At 49.8% G+C, this 26,784-nt stretch overlaps 1 protein-coding gene across 1 annotated transcript in view; it reads right to left on the bottom strand.

The window, feature by feature from the left end:
* The window catches only part of WNT5B (Wnt family member 5B), a 107,286-nt gene extending 86,215 nt beyond the window's left edge, over nucleotides 1-21,071 (bottom strand). Inside the window, exon 1 of the mRNA XM_082738142.1 lies at nucleotides 20,390-21,071. Within this exon, the coding sequence (XP_082594268.1) occupies nucleotides 20,390-20,395 (6 nt within the window). The 5' untranslated portion in view covers nucleotides 20,396-21,071. The remainder of the gene's footprint in view (nucleotides 1-20,389) is intronic.
* Nucleotides 21,072-26,784: the final 5,713 nt, after the last annotated feature.

Below are 26,784 nucleotides of genomic sequence, written 5' to 3'. Positions count from 1 at the left end.
AAAGGTCACTTCACACGTGTCTTAGTCTTACCACAGACTAGGTAGCTTAAACAACAGAAACTGATTTTCTCCCAGTTCTGGAGCCTGGCAGTCTGAGATCAAGGTGTGGAGCATGGTCCAGTTCTGGTGAAGGCTCCCTTCCTATTTTACAGACAGCCACCTCCTTACTGTGTCCTCAACAAGGCCAAGGGAGAGTGTGTGTACTCTCAGCTCTCTTCTTAGAAGCAAACTAATCCCATCATGAGAGCTCTGCTCTTATGACCTCATCGAGCCCTAATCACTTCCCAAAGGCCCTGCAGCCATCACTCTGGGAATTATGGCTTCAACACATGAATCTGAGGAGAACATAAATCAGTCTACACCAATACCTACTAGAATGGCTATAAGAAAAAAGATAATAATGGGGGCTGATGATGATGTGGAGAAACTGGAACACTTCTCCATTCCTGGTGGCCCTGCAGAATGGTACAGCCACTTCGAAAAGTAGTCTGCCGGTTCCTCAAAAGGTTAAACACGGGGTTGCCAAATGACCCAGAGATTCCGCTGCTAGGTATCTGCCCGAGAGACTCAAAAACTTGTGCACAATGTCAGTAACATTACACATTACAGCTCAAACGTAAAAACAACCCGGGGCTCCTGGGTGGTTCAGTCATTCAGCTTCTGCCTACAGCTCAGGTCATGGTCCCAGGGTCCTGGAATCAAGCCCCACATCCGGTTCTCCACTCGGCAGGAAGCCTGCTTCTCCCTTTCCCACTCCCCCTGCTTGTGTTCCTGCTCTGCGTCTCTCTCCGTCAAACAAATAAAATCTTTAAAAAACAAAACAAAACACAGAAACAACCTTAATGTCAATGTCCATCCATCTGATGTCATCCATCTGATGAAAGAAGAAAAAGTGGAAAATGTGTACAATGGGATGGTGTTCGCCACATGAAGAAATGAATGAAGCACTGATACGTGCTGCAACATGGATTTTCTTTGGAGCAATGATGCTAACCAGCAGAACCCAGTACAAAACATCACATGTTGCATGATTCCACTTTCATGAAATGTCCAGAACAGACAAATCTATAAAGATTGAAAGCAGACTGGTGGCTGCCTGGGAAGGATACAGGGACATGGGGAAAAACGGAGTGACTGTTAATGGGTATGGAGTTTCTTTTGGGGGACATGGAAATGTTCTAGAACTGATTGTGGTGATGATTGAACAACCCTGTGAATAGAATAAAAACCATTGAATTGTATGCTTTAAATCATTGAATTGTATGGTATGTGAATTATATCTCCAAAAAATTGTGTATATATAAATATATATATATATATATATATATATATATATATATATATATATAAAGTATGTGGTTGTTAACACCCCTGAATCCAGCTGACACGTGCCCTAGGAGTAAGGACCATGCCCTACAGGGAGGCCTCCTCTATCTAGACCCAATCTAATAAAGTCTAAAACTGATCCCTCACAAGATCCGCAGGAAAGATGAAGCTAGGGTTTGAATCCTGCCAAGTTAAAGTGTGTGCTTTCTGCAGATTTGCACTAACCAAGTGTTAAACCAAACCTACACTGGCACGAAGTGATCACCCAGCAATTTAACTGTCTGCCAAAACAAGAATCAACACACTTCAGAGAAAGCTAAGGAAATCCAGAGTCTTTAAAACATATGATCGCCCAAATTTCAATCAAAAACTATGAGACAAAAATAAATAAACAGGAAAAAATTGAGACAAAATAGCCCAAATAAATCAAATTTGAGTGTCTCCATTGGTTGGTAAGCATCTGCCTTTGGCTCAGATCATGATCCCAGCTCCTGGGATCGAGCCCTGCATTGACTCTCTGCTCAGTGGGGAGCCTGCCTCTCCCTCTCACTCTGCTCCTCCCCACCCCTGCTTGTACGCTCTCTTTCTCTCAAATAAATAAATAAAATATTTTAAAAAAATCAAATTTGACATGCCTAGATGTTGAATTTAGCTGACAAAGACTTTGAGGTAGCTATTATAACTACATTTAAATAATTAAAGGAAAATTGCTCAAAGAGCTTAATAAGAATATGGTCTTCCTGAAAATTTAAGGACTAAAAAGAGCAGTAACTAAAATGAAAAATTCACTGGATAATCAAATTGGAGATGGGAGAAGAAAGAGTCAGTGAACATTTAGACACATCAATAGAAACTACCAAGTCTAAAGGACAGAGCAATTAAAGAGAAATGAACTGAATTTATTAATGAACTAAATTTCAGGAACCCGAGTGTTAGTATTAATCAGTCTAATACAAATGTAATTAAAATATCACCATAAAAGGATGATAGTGGGGCACACACATTAAAAAAAATCAGAAGAATGACCAAAAATTTCCCAAACTTGATGAAAACCACTAACTGATAGCTATAAGAATCTCACCAGACTGCAAGAAGGATAAACATAAAGAGAGCCATGCTTAGGTACATCATAGTCAAAATTCTGAAAGATAAAGATAAAATCTTGAAAGTTTTGGGGATTGCAGGTAGGGGAGACACATTGTATGCAGAAACAAAACATTTTACAAAGACAACCAACTTCTCATCAAAAACTACAGAGGACAGAACACAACGGAGCAACATCTTCAAAGTGTCGAAAGAATAAAACACTATATCCAGCACAACTACCCTTCAAAAACAAGTATGAATGAAATAAGGGCATTTTCAGATAAATTAAAGCTGAGAGAATTCACTTTCAACAGACCTGCACTACAGAAAGAAAGAAAGAAGAAAGAGAAAAGAGAAGAGAAGACAAGACAAGACAAGAGAAGAAAAGGAAAGGTAGGTAGGTAGATGCTAAAGGATATTCATCAGGTTGGAAACATGGGTCTGCAGGAAAGAAAGGAGAGCACCTGAAATGATAAATAAAAATATAAAAAACCTGTTTCCCTTCCTCCCACAATTTACCTAAAAGATGACTATTTAAAGCAAAAGTACTAGGGACACCTGGGTGGCTCAATCGGTTAAGCTTCTGCCTTCAGCTCAGGTCATGGTCCCTGTGTCCTGGGATCGAGCCCCACATTAGGCTCCTTGCTCAGGGGGCAGTCAGCTTCTCCTTCTGTCCCTCTCCCTCTGCCCCTCTTCCCTGCTCATGTTCTCTCTCTCTCTCTCACTTGCGCACGCTCTCTCTCTCTGAAGTAAATAAATAAAATCTTAAATAAATAAATAAATAAAGCAAAAGTACTAACTCTATGAATAGGAGTTTGTAACATATACTGAGGGAAAAGATATGACATTAAGATGGGAGCAGGTGAATGGAATTGCACTGTTGTAACTACATCAGGTCTGTAAAAGTGTGGACGGTGAAGAGGTGCGACGTGGATTCTACACAGACCCTGATAAGTTAAGAATGCTTGTAGTTAGCCTTAGGGGTCCACCAAAAACAAAAAAAAATGACAACAAAAAAATGGGAGGGGATGAGCGGAAAACAAATAGCAACATGGTAGACTTTGCGCAAACCTTATCAAAAATTACATTACATGATGAAAAGTTAACACTACCAGTAGTAAGAAATAGCAGCATTATGTACACTGTGATATGATGCACTGAGAAGGACACAACATTGCGTCTGTAGTATTCCTGCCAGAAATGTGTGACCACCATCACATCCTGAGAAAACGGACAAGCCCAAACCCAAACCAAGGGAGGAACATTCTAGAAATGTATACATCAAGAATGTCAAGGTCATGAAGGACATAAGAGACACTGAGGAGGTGTCACTGACTGGAGGTGAGACACTGGGTTCAATCTGGGGACAGAGAAAGACAGTAGGAAAAAAAAAAACGTGATATTGGAATAAGATCTGGAATGACTTAATAATAGTGCAAAGTGACTTTCTTATTGCTGATCACCGTTCTATGGTTGTCTAAATTGTTATTTCTAGGTAAAATTAAGGGAGGGGCATAGAGGTATTCTCTGAACTACCACTGCAGCATTTCTGTAAGTGTAAAATGATTCCAAAATAAAAAGTTATAAAAGATAGTACTAAATGTAAATAGACTAAACATCTCAATTAAAGACAGATTGTTGGGGCACCTGGGTGATACAGTTGGTTAAGCATCCGATTCTTGGTCATGATCTAGGGTCCGGGGATCGAGCCCCACATTGGGCTCCATGCAGGAGTCTGCTTGAGATTCTGTCTCTTTCTCCCTCTGCCCCTCCCACTCGTGTCCTATCTTTCTAAAATAACTAAATAAATCTTTAAAAAAATAAAAGACAGATTGTTATATTAACTATATATCTTGATTGATCCAAATATCCATCAAAAGGGAATAAACAGCAGTGTCTGGGTCGTTCGATTGGTTAGCGACTGCCTTCGGCTCGGGTCATGATCCCAGGATCGAGTCCTGCATTGGGCTCCCAGCTCCATGAGGAGTCGGCTTCTCCCTCTGACATTCTCCCCTCTCATGCTCTCTCTCTCAAACAAATGAGTAAAATCTTTTTTTCTTTTTAAAAAGGGAATAAACAAATTCTCATATTCATTCGATGGAATACTGCTCAGTCATAAAAAGGAACAAACTGCTAATACCTCAGCAACATGGACACATTTCATAGATACTGTGCTCAGCAAAAGAAGCCAGGCACCAAAGAGCTAAAACACTGAGACTTTTTTTTAAATTTATTTTTAATTTATTTTCAGCATAACAGTATTCATTATTTTTGCACCACACCCAGTGCTCCATGCAATCCGTGCCCTCTATAATACCCACCACCTGGTACCCCGACCTCCCACCTCCCGCCCCTTCAAAACTCTCAGATTGTTTTTCAGAGTCCATAGTCTCTCATGGTTCACCTCCCCTTCCAATTTCCTCCAACTCCCTTCTCCTCTCTAACTCCCCATGTCCCCCATGCTATTTGTTATGCTCCACAAATAAGTGAAACCATATAATTGACTCTCTCTGCTTGACTTATTTCATTCAGCATAATCTCTTCCAGTCCCGTCCATGTTGCTACAAAAGTTGAGTATTCGTCCTTTCTGATGGAGGCATAATACTCCATAGTGTGTATGGACCACATCTTCCTTATCCATTCGTCTGTTGAAGAGCATCTTGGTTCTTTCCAAAGTTTGGCGACCGTGGTCATTGCTGCTATAAACACTGGGGTACAGATGACCCTTCTCTTCACTACATCTGTATCTGGGTAAATACCCAGTAGTGCAAGGGTCATAGGGAAGTTCTATTTTTAATTTCTTGAGGAATCTCCACACTGTTCTCCAAAGAGGCTGCACCAACTTGCATTCCCACCAACAGTGTAAGAGGGTTCCCCTTTCTCCACATCCCCTCCAACACATCTTGTTTCCTGTCTTGTTAATTTTGGCCATTCTAACTGGTGTAAGGTGATATCTCAATGTGGTTTTAATTTGAATCTCCCTGATGGCTATGATGATGAACATTTTTTCATGTGTCTGACAGCCATTTGTATGTCTTCATTGGAAAAGTGTCTGTTCATATCTTCTGCCCATTTTTTGATATGATTGTCTGTTTTGTGTGTGTTGAGTTTGAAGAGTTCTTTATAGATCCTGGATATCAACCTTTTGTCTGTACTGTCATTTGCAAATATCTTCTCCCATTCCGTGGGTTGCCTCTTTGTTTTCTTGACTGTTTCCTTTGCTGTGCAGAAGCTTTTGATTTTGATGAAGTCCCAAAAGTTTATTTTTGCTTTTGTTTCCTTTGCCTTTGGAGACATATCTTGAAAGAAGTTGCTGTGGCTGATATAGCACCAAGAACCATAAGATACCTGGGAGTAAACTTAACCAAAGAGGTAAAGGATCTGTACTCGAGGAACTACAGAACACTCATGAAAGAAATTGAAGAAGACACAAAAAGATGGAAGACCATTCCATGCTCTTGGATCGGAAGAATAAACATTGTTAAAATGTCTATGCTACCTAGAGTAATCTATACTTTTAATGCCATTCCAATCAAAATTCCACTGGTATTCTTCAAAGAGCTGGAGCAAATAATCCAAAAATTTGTAGGGAATCAGAAGAGACCCTGAATTGCTAAGGAAATGTTGAAAAACAAAAATAAAATGGGGGGCATCACATTACCTGATTTCAAGCTTTACTACAAAGCTGTGATCACCAAGACAGCATGGTATTGGCATAAAAACAGACACATAGACCAGTGGAACAGAGTAGAGAGCCCAAATATGGACCCTCAACTCTATGGGTAAATAATCTTCGACAAAACAGGAAAAAATATACAGTGGAAAAAAGACAGTCTCTTCAATAAATGGTGCTGGGAAAACTGGGCAGCTATATGTAGAAGAATGAAACCCGACCATTCTCTTACACCATACACAAAGATAAACTCAAAATGGATAAAAGACCTCAACGTGAAACAGGAATCCATCAGAATCCTAGAGGAGAACATAGGCAGTAATCTCTTCGATATCAAACACTGAGACTTTTGGTACAGTTCTAGGCACGTGAAATTCTAGAACAGGTAAAAGTAATCTAGAACGACATAAATCAGGTGAGTGTTTGCCTGAGGTTGGGGGGAAGGGCTGGCCTGTGGAGCCTGTAAAGGGGTCCAGGGTACTTTCTCAGGAAGTAGTAATAGGATAGGGGTGGTGGCTGCATGGGGGTCCAAATTTATGGACGTGCGCACGTATAACCAGTGAATTTTACTGTTTGCAAGTCATACTTCAGTGAAGCTGACTAAAAAGGAAAGGTAGGAAGCCTTCCCGCCGCTCAGCTGTGGTGATTAGGGCAGCACGTGAAGAGACAGAGGACAGGCGTAGGAAGTGTATGGGTCTGGGCTCTGAGACTTAGCCTAACCCCAGATTCCAACAGACCGCAGAAGTCAGTTCAGGACATTCTCTCAGAAGGGTGTGCTCCCTCCTGGACCAGGGTTAGCCATGGTAGCCCACCTCCCCACAGCTCATTCTCAGGGCAGCCAGCGCCAGTTTTTAAGGCTACAAGGAGGATGTCACTGAAGACTAGTCCTCAGCACGTGGATGGCACACTTCAAAAATCTCACAGGAAAGAAAGTATTTAAAAGCTGTCTGGTAAGCTTTGGACCCGGATTCCCATGACTGGGTTATAGTATCATAAACTGTGTGGCTCCAGTGATGCGACGGCACTGAGGTCCGATGACTGCTGAATGGACACGCTTGCTGTGTCTAACTATGAAAATAACACCAACTCCATCCCCTTTCCACACACAGCCACGCTTTTGAAGACGTCAGCGGAATAAGTCACTATTGATTTTTCGTTGTTGTTTAGGAGCATAATTAGAGCAAAGATCTACAGAGGGATTTCTGTATGTCAGGCCCTGCGAAGTGCTTTGCATGCATTCTGTGTAATCCTCACCAGAGCCTCTTTAAGGGTTTTAAGAGATGAGAAAATTGAGGTCAAGAGGGTTTGGGACTAACTTGCTTGAGGTCACCTCTGTGTGCTACTCACACTGCTGTCAGGGCCGAGACTGAGCTGGCATCTATCTGGTTGCACAATCTGATTGATTTCTTCAGTATTGTACAGAAGAGATTAGACCCACTCTTTCATGAGAAAGATATTTGTGTTAATGTAGCTTTAAAAAATATATATATTTATTTTTGAGAGAGAGAGAGCACATGCATGCGCAAGTGGGGAGAGGGGCAGAGGGAGAAGCAGGCTCCCCACCGAGCGGGAAGCCCGATGCAGGACTCAATCCCAGGACCCTGGGATCATGACCTGAGCCGAAGGCAGATACTTAAGTGACTGAGCCACCCAGGGGCTCCACATTTGTGTTAACAATGATGATACTTGATCTGACGAAGCTTCCAAAGCCACGGTGGTGAAACAGGAAAACACAAAATGGAGAAAAATGAGAAAAGCACACACTCTAGTTAGAGGATAGAACTTGTCTTTGGTCCTTTGGGATACTATTTCCCTTTACCAGACAGGCTCCTACAAAGTTTCAAAGACTCTTTCCTAGAAATAAAGAAATAAGAAGACCAGTGCCAGGTATGAATCAGTGCTGAGTCACCCTGGGCTGCATCTTGTCGGTGGATTTCAAAAGTGTTTGTCTGGGTCACATTTCCACTCTGCACATTTCCACGACTACAGGTAGGAGCAGTGTCTTACACTGGTTATAAACTACTTTCATACATCCCCGTCTCAATTTTAACAACTGCTCTGTGAGCTAGGGAAGGCACGGCTCCTGTTGTGAACCTTCTGAGGAAGGAGGACAGGGAGACTCGTGCAGGACATCTTCTGCCCAAGCTCCCTGGTAACACAGGGGCAGAGAGCACAGACCTCAGATTCGCCAGTGGCTGCTGGGCGGCTGGGCATCCTGGAGCATGAGTTGCTCTCGGCCCAACATTTCCTATGTCAAGTTCAAACTCTTAGTGGGTAGATGTTCAACATGAAGGTGACACTTGAACTATCCTATTTGGCAAAATAACAGAAGCACATTTCCAAGGGCACGCTAAGGCAGGCACCAGGAAATGACAACAGGTCCTCTGCTCAATAGTGACATTACCTGACTTATTAGAAGTTATGGATTCTAAAATGCACCATTATTACATACCACTAAGAAAGAAAAGTTCTCGCAATTAAACTATGACACCCACTGATTTTAAGATGCGTCCTAGTCTCAGATCTATGGAAATGTATCTTAGTAATGAGGAAATATGAAGTTCAAGACTAGCTTCCTCAAACTGGGGATTTTAACCTCTGTAGAAGCCACCAGCTCTTTAATTTATCGGTATTATTAAGCAGTAACAACACCGAGTGCCAGGCCCATCAGTGGGAAGAGAAGAGGGAAGATGAGTAAAGGCATCATTATCTCCAGCATTCAGAACCCCCCTCTCATATCGGGTCCTCAGGGAGGATTTCGAGAGCCGGGAGCTGCAGAGCATGGGGCAGTGTCTCTCAGGTCTCCTCTGTCTCCTTAAGGTCAAGACCCATCCGATGATGAAAGACTCAATTCTCCTGGACCAAACTCTGAGCAGGTATTTGGAGCATGTCGATGACAATTTCTTGACACCCATTTCTCTTTTTCAGTGATGAACTAGAGGAAATTCTAACACCCTGCTTCATGTACATTATCACACTGAATTCTCAAAATAACTGAATGAGTTGGGCATTATTAACCCTTTCATAATGTTTAAAGGATGAAGAATGGGGAGCTCAGAAAAGCTAAATAACCAGGGTGAGGTTGGTCGAGGTTCAAACCAGAGTCCGTTTTGCCCCTCAAAGGCCATGCGCTTTCTACTGGACAGGGGGCAGAAAGCAGGGAGGATGAAGGCTTATCAAGGTTTGAAAATCACTGCTACTCTGACGTGAAGTCTAGAAGGCTGATGATCTGTCTGAACGATGACCCAGTAAACAACAAGCCCCCTTCGGCTACGGGAGAGCTCACTCAATCTGGGGACCCACTTGGTCAGTAGGATGGCTGTTCACCTTTTGGAGGTGATTTGGGCACAGGCCTAGCTGCACGTGGGAAGACAGCTTAGCCAGCCACACAACGAGTGGTGAAAAGGGGCGTGAACACAAGTAATTACAACGTAGGGCAAAGTGTGGAAAGGGCCATCGTCACAAATGTCCCCTGAACTGGAACAGCTCTTCAGGGAGCCAGCTCCAAGCCACAGAGAGGTCACTGCTGGCAGAGGTGACCAGGGAGGTGGCATGTGAGCTGTACCGTGAAGAACAGACAGATACAGATAGGAGGAGAAGGAAGGGGAAGGCATCTGAGAGGAGCCCGTGGCCTGAGAAGCAGGTCTTCTGGTTTGGCTGCAACACAGGGAAGTAGCTGGAGAGAGATCTGGAGAGGTAGCTCAGGGTAAGATTTCCAAGGGCTCTGAATAGCAGAGTAAAGATAGCTCTTCAGATGGGAAACGTGGAGCCCCCCACCCCCAAGAATTTTGAATAGGACAGGGACTGTGAGCAACAGCAGGCCCCTGTGGGAGCAGGGGGAGAGGTGCCCTTGTGGGGCACGGACTAGGGACAAACAGCCGGTGGGAAAGTTATGGCCCTAAATCAAGTGTGATGCCTAAAAACTCGCACTCGGGCAGGGGCACAGGCAAAGATCAATTCCAAAGGATTTAGGGGACACGAAAACAAGGGAAACAGGAGAGACACGTTAGAACAATGGTGCTTAACCAGGGGAGACTTGGCCCTCACGGGACCCGTTTCCTTACCACCCTGGGAGGAGGGTGCCCCAGCGTCTAGTGGGGCAAGGTTAGGGATGTGGCTGAACATCCTACAACACACAGAACGGCCTTCCTCAACCGAGAATGATCAGGTCCAAAATAATCAATAGGGATGAAATTCAGAAACACCATTTTAGAGCCAAAAGGAAACAAAAGTGGAAAGTAAAGGTGTGACGCTGGGCCTGAGACCAAAAAGCAGAGAAACTCCGGGACTGGCTCGGCACAGACCACACACCTGTCTGTCGTTCCTCTCATCTATAAGTTTGTGCACCTGCTACAGGTCAGGCTACGAGCGGCACCCAAGACAGGAACGCACACAGTCCTTGTCCTCAAGGCCCTGCCGGCAGGAAGGGAGAAAGCACATCAGAAACCCAAACAGGTCTATGAACACAGAGGTGCCTGGACACGTGTGTGCAGGAAAGACTAAGAAGGAATGTTCTGAAATATCAGTGATTGTCTCTAACTTGGAATTCACACTTTTATTTTTCTCCATGTTTTTCCGTGAAAACAGGGATGAATTGAAAAAAATGAAAACAATTCTGGGTTTTTCAGTGAGCACAGCTCAATCTCATCAGTTAGAACAAAGAGAAGTAGGTCCTTGGGCCACAGATTTCCCTTCCAACCTCACCCCAGGTGCCCTGTCTCTGGGATCCGGTGAGGGATGGAGAATGGGGAGCCACGGAGCAGAGGAAGGACCCCCTCTTCCACTTGGAAGGTTGACGTGGGAGACACCCCCCCCCCCGCAGTTCCTTCAATCCCTCCCCTGGCTACATGTTGGGCATTGTTTTATGTGCTCAAGATACAGCACTGAACAAAACAGACGAAATCCCTGCCCTTGGGATATTGAGATTCTAGTAAGAGGAAACAGACAAGAGAACAAATATGAAAAACATACTAAAATATGTATGTTCAGTGGTTATAAGTACTAATGAGAAAAAGAAGGCAGAAAAGAGAGTTGAAAATAGGTACAAGGGCTGTAGTTTATACAGAGAAGCCAAGGAAGACCTTGCTGAGGTGACACGTGATAGAAGGAGAGCAGAAGGGGCAGGGGGAGGAGGCAGGGGCAGTGCTGGCGGCAGCCGAACAGCAAAGCCCCGAGGCAGGGGGAAGGAGAGCGCCTGCTGGGCTCAGAGACCAGCAAGAAGACAGCGTGCTGGAGAGAAGGCAGAGAATAGATGAGGTCGGAGAGGGAAGTAAGGGTCAGGTCGCCCAGGCTAGTGAGCCATTGTAAGGACTTGGCCTTTTCCCTGTGCCAGACCGAAGGCCACCAGTGGGTTCTGAGGGAGAGAGTGGCAGATCTGAGGTGGTTCAACAGGGAGACCAGCAAGGAGTCCGTCCCTGCGATCCCAGAGACAGTTGCTGGTGGAATGCGCCAGGAGAGGGGTGGGGGAGGTGAAGAGCGGTCGGGAATCTGGGTATCTTCTGGAATTAGACAGGACAAGATTCCCTGGTGGGTTGGATGTGGTTGGTGAGAGAGAGAAATCAAGAATGACTCTGGTGGTGGGGGGGGGGTGCCTGGGTGGCTCAGTCGGTTACATGTCATGATCTCAGTGTCCTGGGATCGAGCCCGACGTTGGGCTCCCTGCTCAGCAGGGCGTCTGCTTCTCCCTCTACCCTGCTCATGCTCTCTCTCTCAAATAAATACATGAAATCTTGGGGGGGGGGAGAATGACTCCAGAGTGTATGTCTCAAGAAGGATAGACAGAGAAGGCCGTGGGAGGAGCAGGTTTAAGGGAAGAGGCCAGAGCGAGGCTGGGATGGCTCTTGGATCTCCTGGAGGTGATCTCCTGCCGAAGAAAGCGGCAGGCCATGTGAAGGTCAAGGGAGACCAGCAGGCAGGAGACGAAAATGTGGGGTGGGTAAGAGTGCAGAGGGTGTTAACGGCCCCCAACGTGGACGTGGAGAAGAGGTCTATGGGGATAAAGGAAACCAGGAAAGCCGCTGCCTGTGAGAAGGGAAAGTCGGAGGCCATGCATCACAGAGGAGGTGATGGAGCAACTGCCTGTCGCGAACTGAAATCTTTTCCTACTGGTTCATTTCAAATTATACTCAATGTGGCTTTCCTGGATACCAGTGTGAGGCAACCCGGAACTGAACAGATGAGATCTAGTAACTTCTAGATGGTTCCAGTCATCTGAAACGACAGCCTAGCAAGGGGCATGACTGAGTGCCCGGGAACTGAGGAACCTGGGGAACCCCGAAACCAGTTCCTTCACCTTCTCTCAATCTGGGCACAGACATGGGTAAACACTGTTCCCCTCTCCCCCATAAAGGCAACATGCAGGAATGCTCCAGCTCCCCTCAAGAGGACCTGAGGATCTAGCCTGAGCCACAGGTCGGGGCAGCGCTTCATGTCACGGATCCACTACTGGGCCTGGACGGTTTCCTATGGCTTCCCGTTCTTTCTGCTTTTCTACCCTATGCTGCAGGCCCAAACCGCCGGTGACATTCACAATCACAAGATGGCTCTGAAGCCCAAGATACAGGAGGATAAACGACTTGAGAGGTCTTGGAATAGGGCACATTTGTTACTTGCCTGTTGTGGAAGCTACCAGAAGGAAAGCTACTGAAGTTCTGAAACTGTGTCTTGGATCTCTAGCACCTGGGGCGTGTCTGGAACTATATCTTGGATCTCCAGCACCTGGGGTGTGCCTGGGTCAGTATTTGTTATGTGAATAATTCAAGAATCATCAGAAAGTCAGTAAAGGAATGGCACACTTATTAGGCACAATGGACCAATTTCTAGCAATGAACATGCCATATAATTCCAACGTTCACTGCCCTTAGATTAACAATAACAAGCATATGTTGGACATCTTCTAAGCTTGGACCCTGTTCTGATGCTGTGTTAGCTCTGAGGGGGCACTGCAGAGCCAGACAAACATGGGGCAGGGACAGACTTTTAACAAGAACTAACAGAAGAACAGGAGACTTTCAGATGGCGGCAAGGGCTCCAGAGAAGACAGAGAGTACCAGGGTGCAGATGGCAATTCTGCTTCCGAGGACCCCCTGAGAAGCCAGGATCTGAATGGGTGGGGAGGAGCCATCGGGCCCCAAAAGGGGTGGGCACAGTCCAGGGAGAAGGAGCAGCAGGTACAGAGGCCCCATAAGAGTTACAGGTGTTTGGGCCGCATCAGGCACACCGATGTGTGGCAGAAATTGGGTGTGACAGAGAGAAGTGCAAGACGAGGCTGGAGAGGCAGGACCCAGGATGTGGAGGGCCCCGGTAGACCTGCCTGCAGGCCTGGGTTGTCTTTTTTCAAATTTATCTTTTAATTTTTGTTTGAGAAAAAGAAAGAGAGCAAGAGCGAGTGCACGTCCGGGTCCTAGGGAGGGGTGGAGGGGGAGGGAGAGAGACTCTCAAGCAGGCTCCATGCTCAGCATGGAGCCCAACATGAGGCTCCATCTCAAGACCCAAGTCAGAGACTCAGATCAGGACCTGAGCTGAAATCGAGAGTCTGACACTTATCCGCTCACCCGAATGAACCATCCACATGCCCCGGGGCTGGGTTGTGTTTTAAGTCACAGCGGAGGGAAGGAGGGTAAGGGAGTGTGAAAGCGCCCTGTGAATTTCAGGAATGACACACAAACCCTGTCGGGAACCCTGTTTGTAATGCCTGTTTTTGACACGTCTGGAAGAGACGCCTTTCTCTTACAGAAATTGGAAGATTAAGTTAGGAGCAACTACTTTAGGTAGGTAATCTCTGGGCTCTGACGAACTCAAGGACCCAATCTAACCCCCCAGGGGCAGCCTCGCCTCCATTCTGGAGCAGGGCTCCCTGCGAGGGCAGAGATGTTCCGGAGGGTGTACAGTCAGTTCTGTATGTCTGAACTGGAATGCCTGTAAATGGGAAGGCTCTCCAGTTTGCACAGGGAACTCTCCTTTACCCACTGCTGTGTTATAAACCCTCACCACCTCTTTCACTCCATCTGGGAACCTGCTTGGTACCCGGGGACGTGTGAGTGGGAGACCCTGAGGCGTTCCCATCTGCAGATCTACTATAGAGCTCTGTCACAGCGGGAGCCAGACCTGGCCCAGGAGAGAAAGGAAAACTCTCAAATCTCATCTTCCCCTTTATATTGAAAGCTTATTTTAGATCTAATACCATAGAGGTTACCCTTTTAAGAAGAAGAAAATACAACATGTCAAGAATTTGGTTTCCAACCACAGGCAATATATCCGCACCTGCTTAAACAACAGATGTGTTTGAGATGGGCTCAGCAAGACCCCTTCCCTCCCAGCCAGGGACTTGCTCCCATCTCAACCCTACAGGACCCCATCAGAATCCACTCTCCTCCTGAGACTGTTCCACTTTTCCCTCCCTTCATGATAGCCAACCCTGAACATTTGTGTTCTCCCGTCCTGTGTCACTCCACAAACTGGGACCCTCAATCCCTGTTGAAGTAATGATCAAAATATGTATGCTTGGGCCACCTGGGGGGGCTCAGTTGGTGAAGCGGCTCCCTTTGGCTCAGGTCATGATCTCAGGGTCCTGGGATCAAGCCCCATGTTGGGTGCCCTGCTCAGTGGGGAGTCTGTTTCTCCTTCTCCCTCTGCTCCTTATCCCCCTGCTTGTGCTCTCTGTCTATCTTTCTCAAATACATTTTAAAAAAATCTTTAAAACAAAGTATCTAGGCTTGATTGGACACCACCAGTGTTCACGAGAGCCCTTCGAGAACTGGTGAGCACACGCTGACTTAGGCAGCTGGTTTGCTGCTAGTGTTCCACACAGAACAGCCTCTGTCTTTAGATGCAGAGCAAGCAGGGGGCAGGGACAAAGGACTTCTAACTACGCTGCCCACCGGTCTTCAGCAGTAGCACCAGAAGAGCTGACGCTTCCATAGCCCCGCAAAGTCCTGGGCACGGTGGTAGTGCTTTATATACACCAAGCTTACCACAAACTTATCTCACAGTGATCACATAAGTATAAAGTTACTGTTTCTGCTTTACAAGGGAGGAAACTGAGGCATGGAGAAGTCAGGTAATCTGCGTCGCCTAAGGCTACGTAGCTAGCTACTAAGTGCTGGGATTTGCACCCAGGTAGCCCAACTCCAAAGCCCTGGTCTCTACTGTCTCAGCTCCCTACAGCCTCTTGTATCATGGCATATCCTGATAGAACAATCTAGAACTCCTCCCCGACCTCTTCTCCCCTCCCCTTGCCCGTGCCCCATTCGTCAGCTCCTGCTCCCGCATGTGACCTGAAATGTTCTAGTTCTAACCTTCTGTGCAAAATCTCTTTTTGAAGGTTAACGGTTGCAGCCCTTGCGGCCCAAATAAGATCTGTGTGAAGTTTTTAGTAATTCGTTCTTGAAATTTTCCCAGGAGAAGTTTCTCAACAGTGAGGTATATAATCTTAGAGATGATCTATGAAGGGACTCATCGGAGCTTCAGCTGCCCCCAGCCTCCCACCCTTGTGGGGTATTTGCTGGGAAGAGAAATACAGGGGGTATAAGAGTCCTGATTCAGACCCAGGAGGTATCCCAAGGGCAGGCCCAGGAGCTCAGGCTACTGTAGCTTCTTCCCTGAAAGTCTTGGCTCCTCCTTCTTGGAAGCAGGGCAGAGGGGAGATGCATCGCGGATTACCCCCAGCTGGGGTCAGAAAAGCTTTGCCGCCATAGTCTTCGCTCCCCCAGCAGGAATCAGAGCAGATCTACCGACTAAACATTCTAGATAACTCTCAAGTGACCTTTCGGGGCTAAAGTTTGCAAACCCAAAACTTCTAATCCACTGCCTTTTCTAACTAAGCCCAGCTATCAGTTTCCAGGCCTGGGGAAATCCACTCCTGACCTTTTATCAGTTAGTCAAGACAAGAGCAACCTTTGAGGAGTTAGCATTTCTGGGGCTCAAGGAGGCTGTAGAGGAGAGAGGACTGGAAACCCTTTTAAGAATGGACTCCAGGGGCCTCCCCCCAGGAACTCAGGCACCAGCCCCAAGTCACCCGAAGCTGGAGAAAGAGCTTCGCCGCAATCCTCCTCGGGAGGCTGGCTAACCACAGAGTCCCCTGCCAGGCCGGAGCGCAAAGCCAGGAGCACAACCAGAGCCTCAGGCTCGACCACAAACCAGGCCTGCAAGACCGCGATTTGTGGAACAGTAACTCAGTGAAAGAAGCTGGCCCAGCCAGCCCCTCTGGGGGGAACGCACCTCCCCAGATTGGCTCCCAGATTGGCTTCCCCTCCCAGGCCTGGGCCCGAGCAGAGGGAATGCCAAAACAGAACCAGCTAAAGCTCTTGAAAATGACAAAATACTAGCCCTGGAAGGGGCCTCCAATGTCCTCACTTTATGGAAGTGACAACTGACACCCCGAAACCAGAGGCTACGATGCATTCCGCCCCTTCCCCCCCAGCCCATGGGCAATATAATCTTCACTGCAACCCCTCAGGAAAAGAGGCTATGTCAAGAACTGAACATACAGACAGGTTGGGATTTGGGAAGTTTGGAGGTTTGGGGTGCAAAAACAAAGTCTGGGAAAACACCCCTTTAAGGACTGCATGGCTACCAGCACAGTACTTCCTCTTAGGGGGTCCCAGAGCCAGACGGGTGGGTGGGGCTGGGTAGTGATCTGTCAGCAAGGGCCCTGGGGACCTCTGATGGCAGTCTGTGTCTAGGTGTCCTGCAACTTCCATGCATGGCACTTCGAAGGTTTCCTCCAAGTACCAAGACAGGTTTCAAGTCACCCAGGAGGAAAAGAGTTGGGAAGAAAGCCACATGGGTGGAGAAGCAGGGAGGAGAGAGACCAACTTTAGAAAGTTTAGAAGAGGATTCATGCAGCCCAAAAGACCCAATAGCAACCACAGGGGCAAAAAAGTCAGGAAATGCTGCTGGAGCAGCCAGTGCAGTAGCCAGACCGCCAGCCAGTGGGGTGAACTGGGAGGGAGGGGGTGGAGGCTTAAATTTAGCCAGGTAAACAGGGCCTTTGCAGGGGGTGGGGGGGTACGGGGGCTCGGGGGAAAAGGGGGGGGAGATAGTGGCAGAGCTCTCACCTGCTGCACGGAGTTGGGGCACCACCTCTCGCTGCAGGGAGGTTGTGGCAGGAACTGCCCCAAACAGCAGGCCCGCTCCCAGGGCTCCGCCAACAAGGGGGCACACTGCTCCTCAGAGTTGGGTAGAAGGTTATTTTTACTTTCAAAGGTGGCTCGGATTGTAAACTATCCGACCCTCTCATCCCTATCACAGTCTCTATTCCCAAACCCTCTGCTGGATTTTCCTGGATTCCTGCCCACAGTTGGAAGATGCTCAGTAGAAACCAGCCAAGAATGCCCTGATGAGGCTGGGGAAGCCCCCATATCCTCTCCCTGCTAGGGATCTTTTTTTTTTTTTAAAGATTTTATTTATTTATTTGACAGACAGAGATCATAAGCAGGCAAAGAGGCAGGTGGAGAGAGGGGAAGGGAAGCAGGCTCCCTGCTGAGCAGAAAGCCCGACGTAGGGACTCGATCCTAGGACCCTGGGATCAGGACCCGAGCCAAAGGCAGAGGCTTTAACCCGCTGAGCCACCCAAGGCGCCCCTCCCTGCTGGGGATCTTTCTATCAGTGCTGTCGTGAGTCTTGCACGACCTGAGGAGACACAAAAGCCAGTCCCACCACCACCGCCACCATAACTGAGGGGGGCATTCAGGTGTGGGAAAAGGTGGAGGCCGAGAGAAGACCTGTGTAGAAGACTACTAAGGAGGTAAATGACAGTTTGGAAAGTTGCTAGGCAGAACAAAATCAGAAGAGGGAACAGGAACGCTTTTGTGGACGTGTTGGTTGTTATTTCAGAGAAGGTAAGGACTATCACCTCATATAAAAATTTCCTCTCCTGCTGGAGATGCCAGGTGGAGCAATCCAGAAACCAGAAGAACCGTCCTAGAAGTAAAAATTAGAACTAGGCCTATGCCCTTCTTGAAGAAGAGCAAACGAAATAATCTTTCAGCTGCCATGAGAGTGAGGAGTGTGGGGGTGAGGGGGCATGAAATATGCAGGTGAATAACAATCCCAGATTTCTGCTTTTTGCAGCATATGGCGCCCAGCAATTTGGCAAGAACTTATGCTTTGGGGATAGAAACAATTTTAGGAAACAATTTTTTTTTCAAGTCAGTAAGACACCCTTCGAGATACTACAATAGCCAAATGGACTAAGGAGGAGACTGGTTTTAGGCACCCTGGGCAAACCCCTAACCCACACACACGCCCTCGCTCATATATTCATACTCAAATACATAAGAAACCAGAGCCTGGGAAAGTAGGAAATCCACACATGGAAGAGGGCCAGCCAGTTCCTCCAAGGCTGGCTCCTGTTCCCCACGCAGGGAGAACTGTGCCCCTTCCCTCCCTGCTACCACCCCGCTCTCAGTGTGCCACATGCCCTAGGTCTGATTTTCTTTAAGATAGGAAAGGGAGCTGTGGCTGCCCTTAGGAATTATCCACAAATTGTCTCTTTAGATCCTTTTATTCTATTCAGCTCCTAGCCTGGGGTCAGGTCCACCTGCACATTTTAGTGCCAAGACCTGGTGTTCTGTCTACCCCTTCCCTTGAGCTCATGGACTTGACTTCATCCCCATGAAGAGCCAGCTACATGTATCACTGCTCACAATTGTGCAAAAGAGGTCTCCCAGCATTGCCTTCCCTTCCCAGGAGACACACCTCCTTCTTGCTATTTATAACCACAAATCTTCTGTGTCAAAGAGAGAACAGACACTATTTTGAAATGGAGGAAAACCACCACTCAGCCTTTCATAGGTTGATATGTTTGCCAGGACTTGTGTCTGTGAGCCTGGACAGGCATGTGGGCACAAGCTTGGGGCCTGGCATCCACTCATCCATGCCTGAGATTGGGAGTCCTGCTTTTGATAAGTCAAGCCCATGTGTGAACCCGACAGCAGCAGGAGTGGCTGGGTCCAGGAAAGGGTCCCCAGGCTTTTCTGAGGGTGTGCCCGCTGCTCCCAGGGCCCTCTGTTGCCTTAGGGGCCAGCCACAGAAGGAGTTACCCTAAGGTTCCACCCATGTGGGTGCGTAGGTGCTCGTATTGGGCCCTGCCCCACTGACCCAGAGTTTTCTGCACCCACGTTGTGGCATGGTGCAGCTCTATCAATTGGGCACGTTCCTGGGTGACCGTAGCAGTTCAAAGGGCTCGTAACATGATCCTGCGCCTTTCTCCTTCAGGTACTAGGCTGAAACTTTGCCTGGAGTGGTAGTAACTGAAAGCTGTTGCCAAAGTGGTCAGGTGGCGAAGACAGTGAAGGAGGAGCTGGGCAGAGCGGACAGCAGATGCCTCGGTTCACAGCTGGGTAACCAAATCCCGAGCTGAACCATTTCAGTCTTCCTCTTGCAAAACGGGAGCAATCGTGCTCCACATACACTGAATCATCTCTCACAATGACCTGCAGGATGGAAATATCGAGGACATTTGTCTCTGACTAGAGTGCACGGCCAAATAGCCACGGAGGTTCCACTAGAAGATGGAGAAAGGTCCCTTCTCACTTCTCCCAGGGCAGGGATGGATGAGGCCGAGGAGCGGAAAAGAAAACAGAAAGGTCGCCAATTCCATTCAGGGCTTTACCTGCTCTGAGGGTTAGGCAGGAATTCGGGCACCAAACTAATTCTGCTCCAGGGGGTTAAAATAATCCAGATGTAGTCCTCACCCCAGTTCGCTGATGTGGGGCTCACAGGAGTCCAGCTGAGCCCAGAAAAGTGAGCAAGAAGCTCCGAGGGGCTCGAACCGGTCCCGGCGCACACCCGGCTCCCTCCCCGGCCGCCCTGCCGTGGGGACGCAGAGCCGCGGGAGCCCGGGCTGCGGCGGGGCGGGGGGCGGGGGTCGGGCGAGCAAGCCCCAACCTACCTGCCCGCGCTCCCGGCACCCAGCCCCGCAAGCTCGCGGGAGGCAGCTGCTCGCGGAGAGCTCGCCGCCCCAGCTTTGTTCGCGGCCCGGGGCGGGGGGCTGCTCTTCCCCGGGCGCTCTCTGCCCCCCACCTGACCCGCGGCCGTCCGCTCCGCCCGAGCACCGCGCTCCCCCGCCGAGCGCAGGGCCCCGCTCCCCGGAACCGCCGCGCCGCCGCCCCTCGGTCCTCCCTGCTGCCGGGAGCCGCACGCCGCCGGGCTGTCCGGGGCACCGCGAAGGCACCGTGCGCCGGGAAGTTTGGGCCGCGGAACCCGGGACGGGGATGCCTACTGGGCGGCGACGGCCGAGGGCCGGGGGCGGCGGCGGAGGCCCGCCCGCTCCCTTTCCCACCGCGGGCAGTCGGCGCTTACCTGCATGTCCCGCCGCCCGGCAGGCCCGCGGGCTCCGGCTCGCCGCTCTGCTCGGCCCGGCTCTTCCAGCGCCCGGCTGCGCCGGGTCGGCCGGGCGCGGCGGCTCGCGGTCGGGGGGCCCTGCCCCGCCGGGGGCGCCCGGTGCAGACCCTGCCTGCTCCTCTCAGCGAGCAGGCTTGGGCCCCCGCTCTGGACTCTTCATCCGCCGCCCGGCGCGGGGCTGGCGGCGCGGACCAGCGCGCTCGGCTCCGGGAGTCCCGCCGGCGCGTCTGCTTGGTCCCCCAGATGCGGGGCAGCCTCCGCGGGCCGGGAGGAACGCCCCTCCTCCCCGGGCGGTCCTGGGTCTCGGGTCCGTGTACCCTGCTGCCGCCGGCGGCGTTGCGGGGGACTCCCTTCTCGGCGTCCGGGACCCCCGAGCTCAGGGGGTGGGGGGCACTCGGGGAGCGGAGCCCGCGGCCGAGCCAGAGGGAGGCCCTGGGCCCTGGGCGCCCGGCTCGGGCCGCGGCCGTCTGTCGTCGCTGGGCTGCGCGCCCTCCTCGGGAGCGCGGGACCCGAAGAAGTTTCGGCCCCAAGTTGGCTGCGGGGCGGGTGGCGGCCGCGGCAGGGAGTGCAGGGGCCGACGCAGGGCTAGTGGATCCCGAGGGCTCCACCGCCTCCGCCCCGCCTCCCGCGCCTCCTCCCCGCCCCCCGGCAGCCGCGCCGGCCCCCGGCTCACTCCTTCCCACCGGCAGAGCCCGCGACACTCCTCCCCAGGGCTCCTCCCAGGCGCTGGGACCGTGACCTCCGCACCTGCCTCCCGCCTCCCGGGCGTACTCGCTCGGTCCCTCGGCCCCTCCGCAGAACTGCCCCGGGCCTCGACGCGGGAGTGCCAGTGTACCCACCACCCCTGCCGCCCCGGAGGCGCGCCGCCCGCCCCTTTCCCCCTGCCGCCTACTTCTCCCGGAACTCGACCTGGTCCTCCGAGAGGACCTGCGAGACTCTCCCAGTCTAGCAGTCCCCTCGGGGCACCCAGCTCTCCTGCCAGGAACCTCGAACTCGGGGCGCGGTGGAGCTGGAGGTTCTGAGAGCCAGGAGGTTCTGAGAGCTCTTCCATTTACACCAGCCACTCGCCTGGGTTTGTCTTCCTTTGAATGCCTCCAAAGAAATAGAGTGAACTGTTACACTTTACAAACCCAAGTCATCCCTTCCTGTCTCGGGACTCCCACCCTTCTACAGCACCCAGCAGAGATCTCCGGGATGAGGAAATCTGGTGGAGGAGGGGCTCACCGAGTGAAATGTTTCCTAACGGGAAATGCATCCTCTGATCGCTGGTGCCACAGCTCTGGCGCTGAAATACTGGCCTACCTTTTTATGGAGAAACTGAGGCACAGAAAATTGGCACTATCAGTCCGTAGTCACTAAAGGGAATTAGTAGTCTGAAAAGTCCCTAGAGCTCAGTTTTTAGCCAGAGCCCAGACCCACGTTTAATTACTTTTATTGAAGTCCCCAAGTCCTGTTGGTAAGTTAGCTCACAGCACTCCTGGGTGAGCTGTGCGTGGAGTTCAAGGCTTCACAGGAGACAGGGCTCAAGCTCCTGCTGCTGGACCCTGTTCCAGACTCTAGTAACAGTATACCAATCAAGAGCAGTCAGCAGGTTTCCAGCATGCCCTCAAAATGCCTTTTCTTTTACATTCTGAAACCTTCTCTTCCCTGAGTAGGAAGTCACCCTGCTAAAGAAATTGCCTTTGAATGCAGTACAGTGAGGAAACAAAACAAAACAATTGTAATAATCAGAAGGCTTTGCCTTTCCTTAATTAGTAAGGCAACAAGGTGACAGCCTCCCCTTTCAGTTGGGGAAGGGGCCACAGGGAGCCTGAAGAAATGAGGGCCCAGGAACCCACCATGTTGGCTTGGCAATAAGGAGCTATTGTCCTTTGGCTTTTACAATAAGGAAAGTAAGAGCTGTTTTAGCAAATACCTGACTAATTAGAGGGAAAGGCTTCCCTGGAATTGTGCTGCCTCGGGCCGGAGGTTCTCTACGACTTTTCTCACCTCCCAGTGAATGGGGTTTATGAGACCAGGTCCAGCAACCTTAAATGAATGGCCTATAATTGCTGTGGGGGGGGGGCTGCCTTCACCGAGGGGAGCTAGTTCAAGGCTTTATCTTTGGGGACAGATGGGAAGGGGAGCAAAGCTGGTCTAAAGCAGCCATAAAGGCTTTGAATCCACTTTGTCAAATTACAAATAGGCTCAGTTCCTCTCCTCCTCAGAAGAAAGCATCAGTCGTGGGGGTAGGGCCTTTGTGGGAGGTCAAGGGAAAGTCTTGTCCTGGAGGCCCCTATCATTCTGGAATGCAACCTGGGGGATTAGGGGGGGATGCTTCATAAACTGTTTATTGAGCCCTCAACATAGAGAGGATGCCTGAGACTGGCTCCCAGCTCAACAAGTTTCAACTCTAAGGAGTGGGGTGGAGTTAGGGGACATACTTCTCATCTGGGGCCTAGCATGAGCACAAGAAGGGACACCTTGGCTTGGTGTCCCGCTGACGACCCAGGAGAGGAGCAGGTGACAGACGACAGCAGCCCCAGTTGAACGCCTGCATATCATCTTTCCCCTCCTGCCACAGTGTCTGTCCAGGATGAGTCAAAACTTGTGGCCCACAGAGGAAAGCTGCAGTGCCCCCAGGAAAGGAGCTTGTGGCCCAGTAACTGGGAAAACATTCGAATGAGGAGCAGGCAGAGTCCTGGGCCAGATTCCCAAGGGAAGTGGTGAGCGCCCCGTCGCTTGAGTCAGCGAGCTGCTGGGGAGTCTAGAGCCAGCCCTGGAGGCAAGCCCTGATGGGAATGCGGACGGCTCTCACCCATGTTTTGTCTGTGATTGCTGGGTGGGGTCTCTTGCCTTCTCCCCCCCGAAAAAAACATATCCTGACTTGGCATTTGTGGTTTAAACAAAGAAAGTAAAAACAAATATTTGGGCCTATGAAAAAGTGTACTGATTCCTGCTCCGCTTGGTGGAGATGCATTCCCCCCCTTTCCTGGCCAGGCCCTCACAGGCCACCAGCCACCCCCAGAGGTCTCTTCTGAGTCAGATGGGCTCACAAAACCTTGTCGGAAAGAGTCAGAGAGAAGCCAGGCTCCTCCATTTCCTTAGCTCTCCTATGGGGGCAGATCTCGGGCTGACCTCTGGCCCTTGGACTGTGCCTTCTTAGGGCAATTGTTCCCTTACCCAGCCCAGCCTCAGCGGGAAGGGCTTCAGGTAGCCCCTGTTGTTGCATAGTCTTCCCATTCCGCCCCAGCCTGCTTCTCTGGTCTCTTTCAAAACATTTCTTTCAGATGAACAGAAAATGTCTTGGGGGAAACCAGCCTAATGAGCCTTCGAAGCCCCAAACAATCAGAGAGGCAAAACTAGTGACCTTTCATCCCGACAGCCGCTTCACAGCTGGTTTACCTCCAGGATGTTCAGGGCTCCTTCTGTGCTTGTTATCTGGATGTTTCCCTAAGAACAAGGGCTTACAGAACTGGTAGATTCTGACCCAAATATCCAGACATCATGCATAGATTACCCCCACAGACTTACAAGACAATTTGGGACATCTGGGTCGAGGAAAATTCTAAGAGCTGAAGGCAGCAGGCTTGGTAAGAAAACTCTGCTCTCATTGAGTTCGAACCTGGCTCTGCCTCTTAGTTGTAGGGGAGAAAGCTCACACGAAGTTGCCAGCAGCTGAAGACATTTATGTCAAGTCAGAAGGTGGGGGGGGGGGGAATGAAAGTTTTGATAAGTCTTGACACCTGGTATGTGCATAGAATTTATCAGTTTACAAATGGCCTTTCCATTTTTATGTTAACAGAGATCTGTCAAATGAGAAGAGTCCCGCTCACCACTTTTGGTGAGTTCCCCCCAAAAGAGAGATGAGTGCCCATTTGGGGAGGGGATCAAGCATGGTCACTGAGCAGATGGCTTCAAGTTGTCCCAGGCCAGGAAGTCTCCACTGGATTCACACCTGTGTGAACTTGGATCTTGGATCTTGGTCTGGAAGCCTCAGTGTCCTCATCTGAAAGGGAGCAGTGGCAAGATTTTCTACTTTATGGGAATGTGAGAACTGAATTGAATAATACAGATAAAAGGAACAAGAACTATGTCTTATACACTCAATAAATATTACTAATAGTATTATTCCTATTAAGTAGACATGACCTGATTTTTCATTTGGCAGTCTAATGTTGCTCTTAGTTCTTGAACTCCTGGATTTTTTTTTTTTTTAAGATTTTATTTATTTATTTGACAGAGAGAGAAATCACAGGTAGGCAGAGAGGCAGGCAGAGGGGATGGGGGGAGCAGGCTCCCTGCGATGTGGGACTTGATCCCAGAACTCTGAGAACATGACCTGAGCCAAAGACAGAGGCCCAACCCACTAAGCCACTCAGGCATCCCGAACTCCTGGATTTTCATCCCCATTTTTTTCTTCCGAGAGAAGACAAAGTCTTAAATTATCCCTTGAATGAATTCCCACTTTACAAATACCTAGAATGACACAGGTGAAGGTGGCTCTAAGAATTGGCCAAACCCGGAGCCCCCAGCTGACAGGGGAGGCAAAAGTTTCAAGTGGGTACCACCTGTAAAATTGGGGTGGGGGAGCCCAGTAGTTAGAGTGTGTGACTCTTGAGCTCAGGGTTGTGAGTTCAAGCCCCATGTTGGGTGCAGAAGTTACTTAAAAATAAAATCTTTAAAATATAAGTAAGTAAAAAATAAGGAGAAAATCAGAAGTGCTAATGAATACAGTCCTATTAATAAGCTTGACCAAAGTATGAGGCACTATCTGGAATTGTAATCAACATGAAATGCTATTTTCCCTTTTGATAGTCTCACACGGCCATCCTTTGTCTTCCCTTCTCAGCTTTGACTGGAGTCCTTTCTCGTATTCTGTGCTGAGATACCTACTGAGGGAAGGGAGACAGGATACCCGCCCTCAAGGAGCTCTGCTCTCATGGTGGGGCCAGGGTTAGAGCAAACCAAGGACAGATGCCCAAGACAGACACCCCCTGGGGCTGAAGACCAGCAGCTACGCCATCCATCAGGACTACAGGTAGAAGCCTGGGCTGTCCCCGCTTCCTTCCTCGAAGGGCTCCTTTACCCTGGGCATTTCGCCTCCTCTCTCCGGACCTCAGTGTCCTCACCTGTAAAGAGCATGGGTCTCCCTAAAGAATCCCGGAGATTTCTTCCAGAACTAAATGAATCTGTGGTTGAATCGAAGGAGAGACTGAGAATGATGGAAGCGTGGGTGGAAGACAATGAATTTGACTGCTCCAGACCATTTTGTTGGGAGTGCCAACAGGGACAGCCAGTGTTGACAGCCAGAACAGAGAAGGGGGAGAAGGGTTAAAGGTCAGGGTGGCTGGAAATGCAGTCGCCACCACATCCAGGGGAACTGGCAAACAGAGCGGCTGTGAGGGTCAAGGCTCAGGAGATGGCCGGGAACTTGCATCTAAGTGCGGATAATCGCTGCAAGTTTAGCTGAGGAGAGTGGGGGAGGATCCCGACGGTGCAGCAGGGGGCCGTGGGGTCAAATGATGTGGTTTTCATGATAAGGGGGCCTTGGACACGCTTGAAAGCAGAGGGAAGAAAAATGGGGAGGGTGGGACATCCCTGCTGCTAGGAAGGGCTGGGATAGCGCTGGAGCAAGATCTGATTCCCTTCGAGGAGGGAGGCCAGGAGCACAGCTGGGGGAGGTAGCATTCCACAGCATGACAGGGGGCCCCTTCTTCCTTCCTCTCAGGAGACTGTTAGGACGCCAGGAAAGGCAGTACGGAGAGCACGAAGGAGGAAGAAAGCAGGCTGCGTTTGCAGCCAAGAGCCTAACAGTGGCCCCAAGCAGGAGAGAACCCTCTGCCTGTGACCAGAGGCTGTCCCAAGGTCATTGGCTCTGACGGAGCTCCCTGGGAGGCTTCCCAGGCCACCTGAACTGCTGGTTTATCAGAATTTTCCAGCAAAGAATGAATGTTAGGAATAGCTTCCCAGGCTACACGTCAGACCGTCAAAGCACATGGGGCTGCAGTCTGCAACTTTGAAGGCCCCACAGGTCACCTGTCACGAGGTTGCTGAGGTCCCACACCCAGCCAACTGCCGGTGGGGGGTATGTGTGTATGGAAGAGGCGCTTGCTGAACTGTGCTGACTGGGGCCATCGCTGAGCCCCATGAAATAGCCAGTTTATTCGTCTCAGACCATACTGCAGTTGCGGAGGAAGGGAAGGGTGTGGGAGAGAGCTCCAATCCACCGGGGTCTCCACCAGCCTGGTTCCTTCCTGTGTTGGCCTGGGCAAGGTCTAGGTGGGGTGCGCTCGACCTGAGTGAGCCTGGGTTCCGGGTGCCGCCATCACCACATGCTCGAGTTACCTTTTGCTAAATGGTACTAATAAGGA

Source organism: Mustela nivalis, assembly GCF_964662115.1.
Source record: "Mustela nivalis genome assembly, chromosome: 7".
Classification (NCBI taxonomy): Eukaryota; Metazoa; Chordata; class Mammalia; order Carnivora; family Mustelidae; genus Mustela; species Mustela nivalis.
The sequence above is the reverse complement of the archived record's forward strand: the minus strand, read 5'-3'. Positions and strand labels throughout refer to the sequence as shown.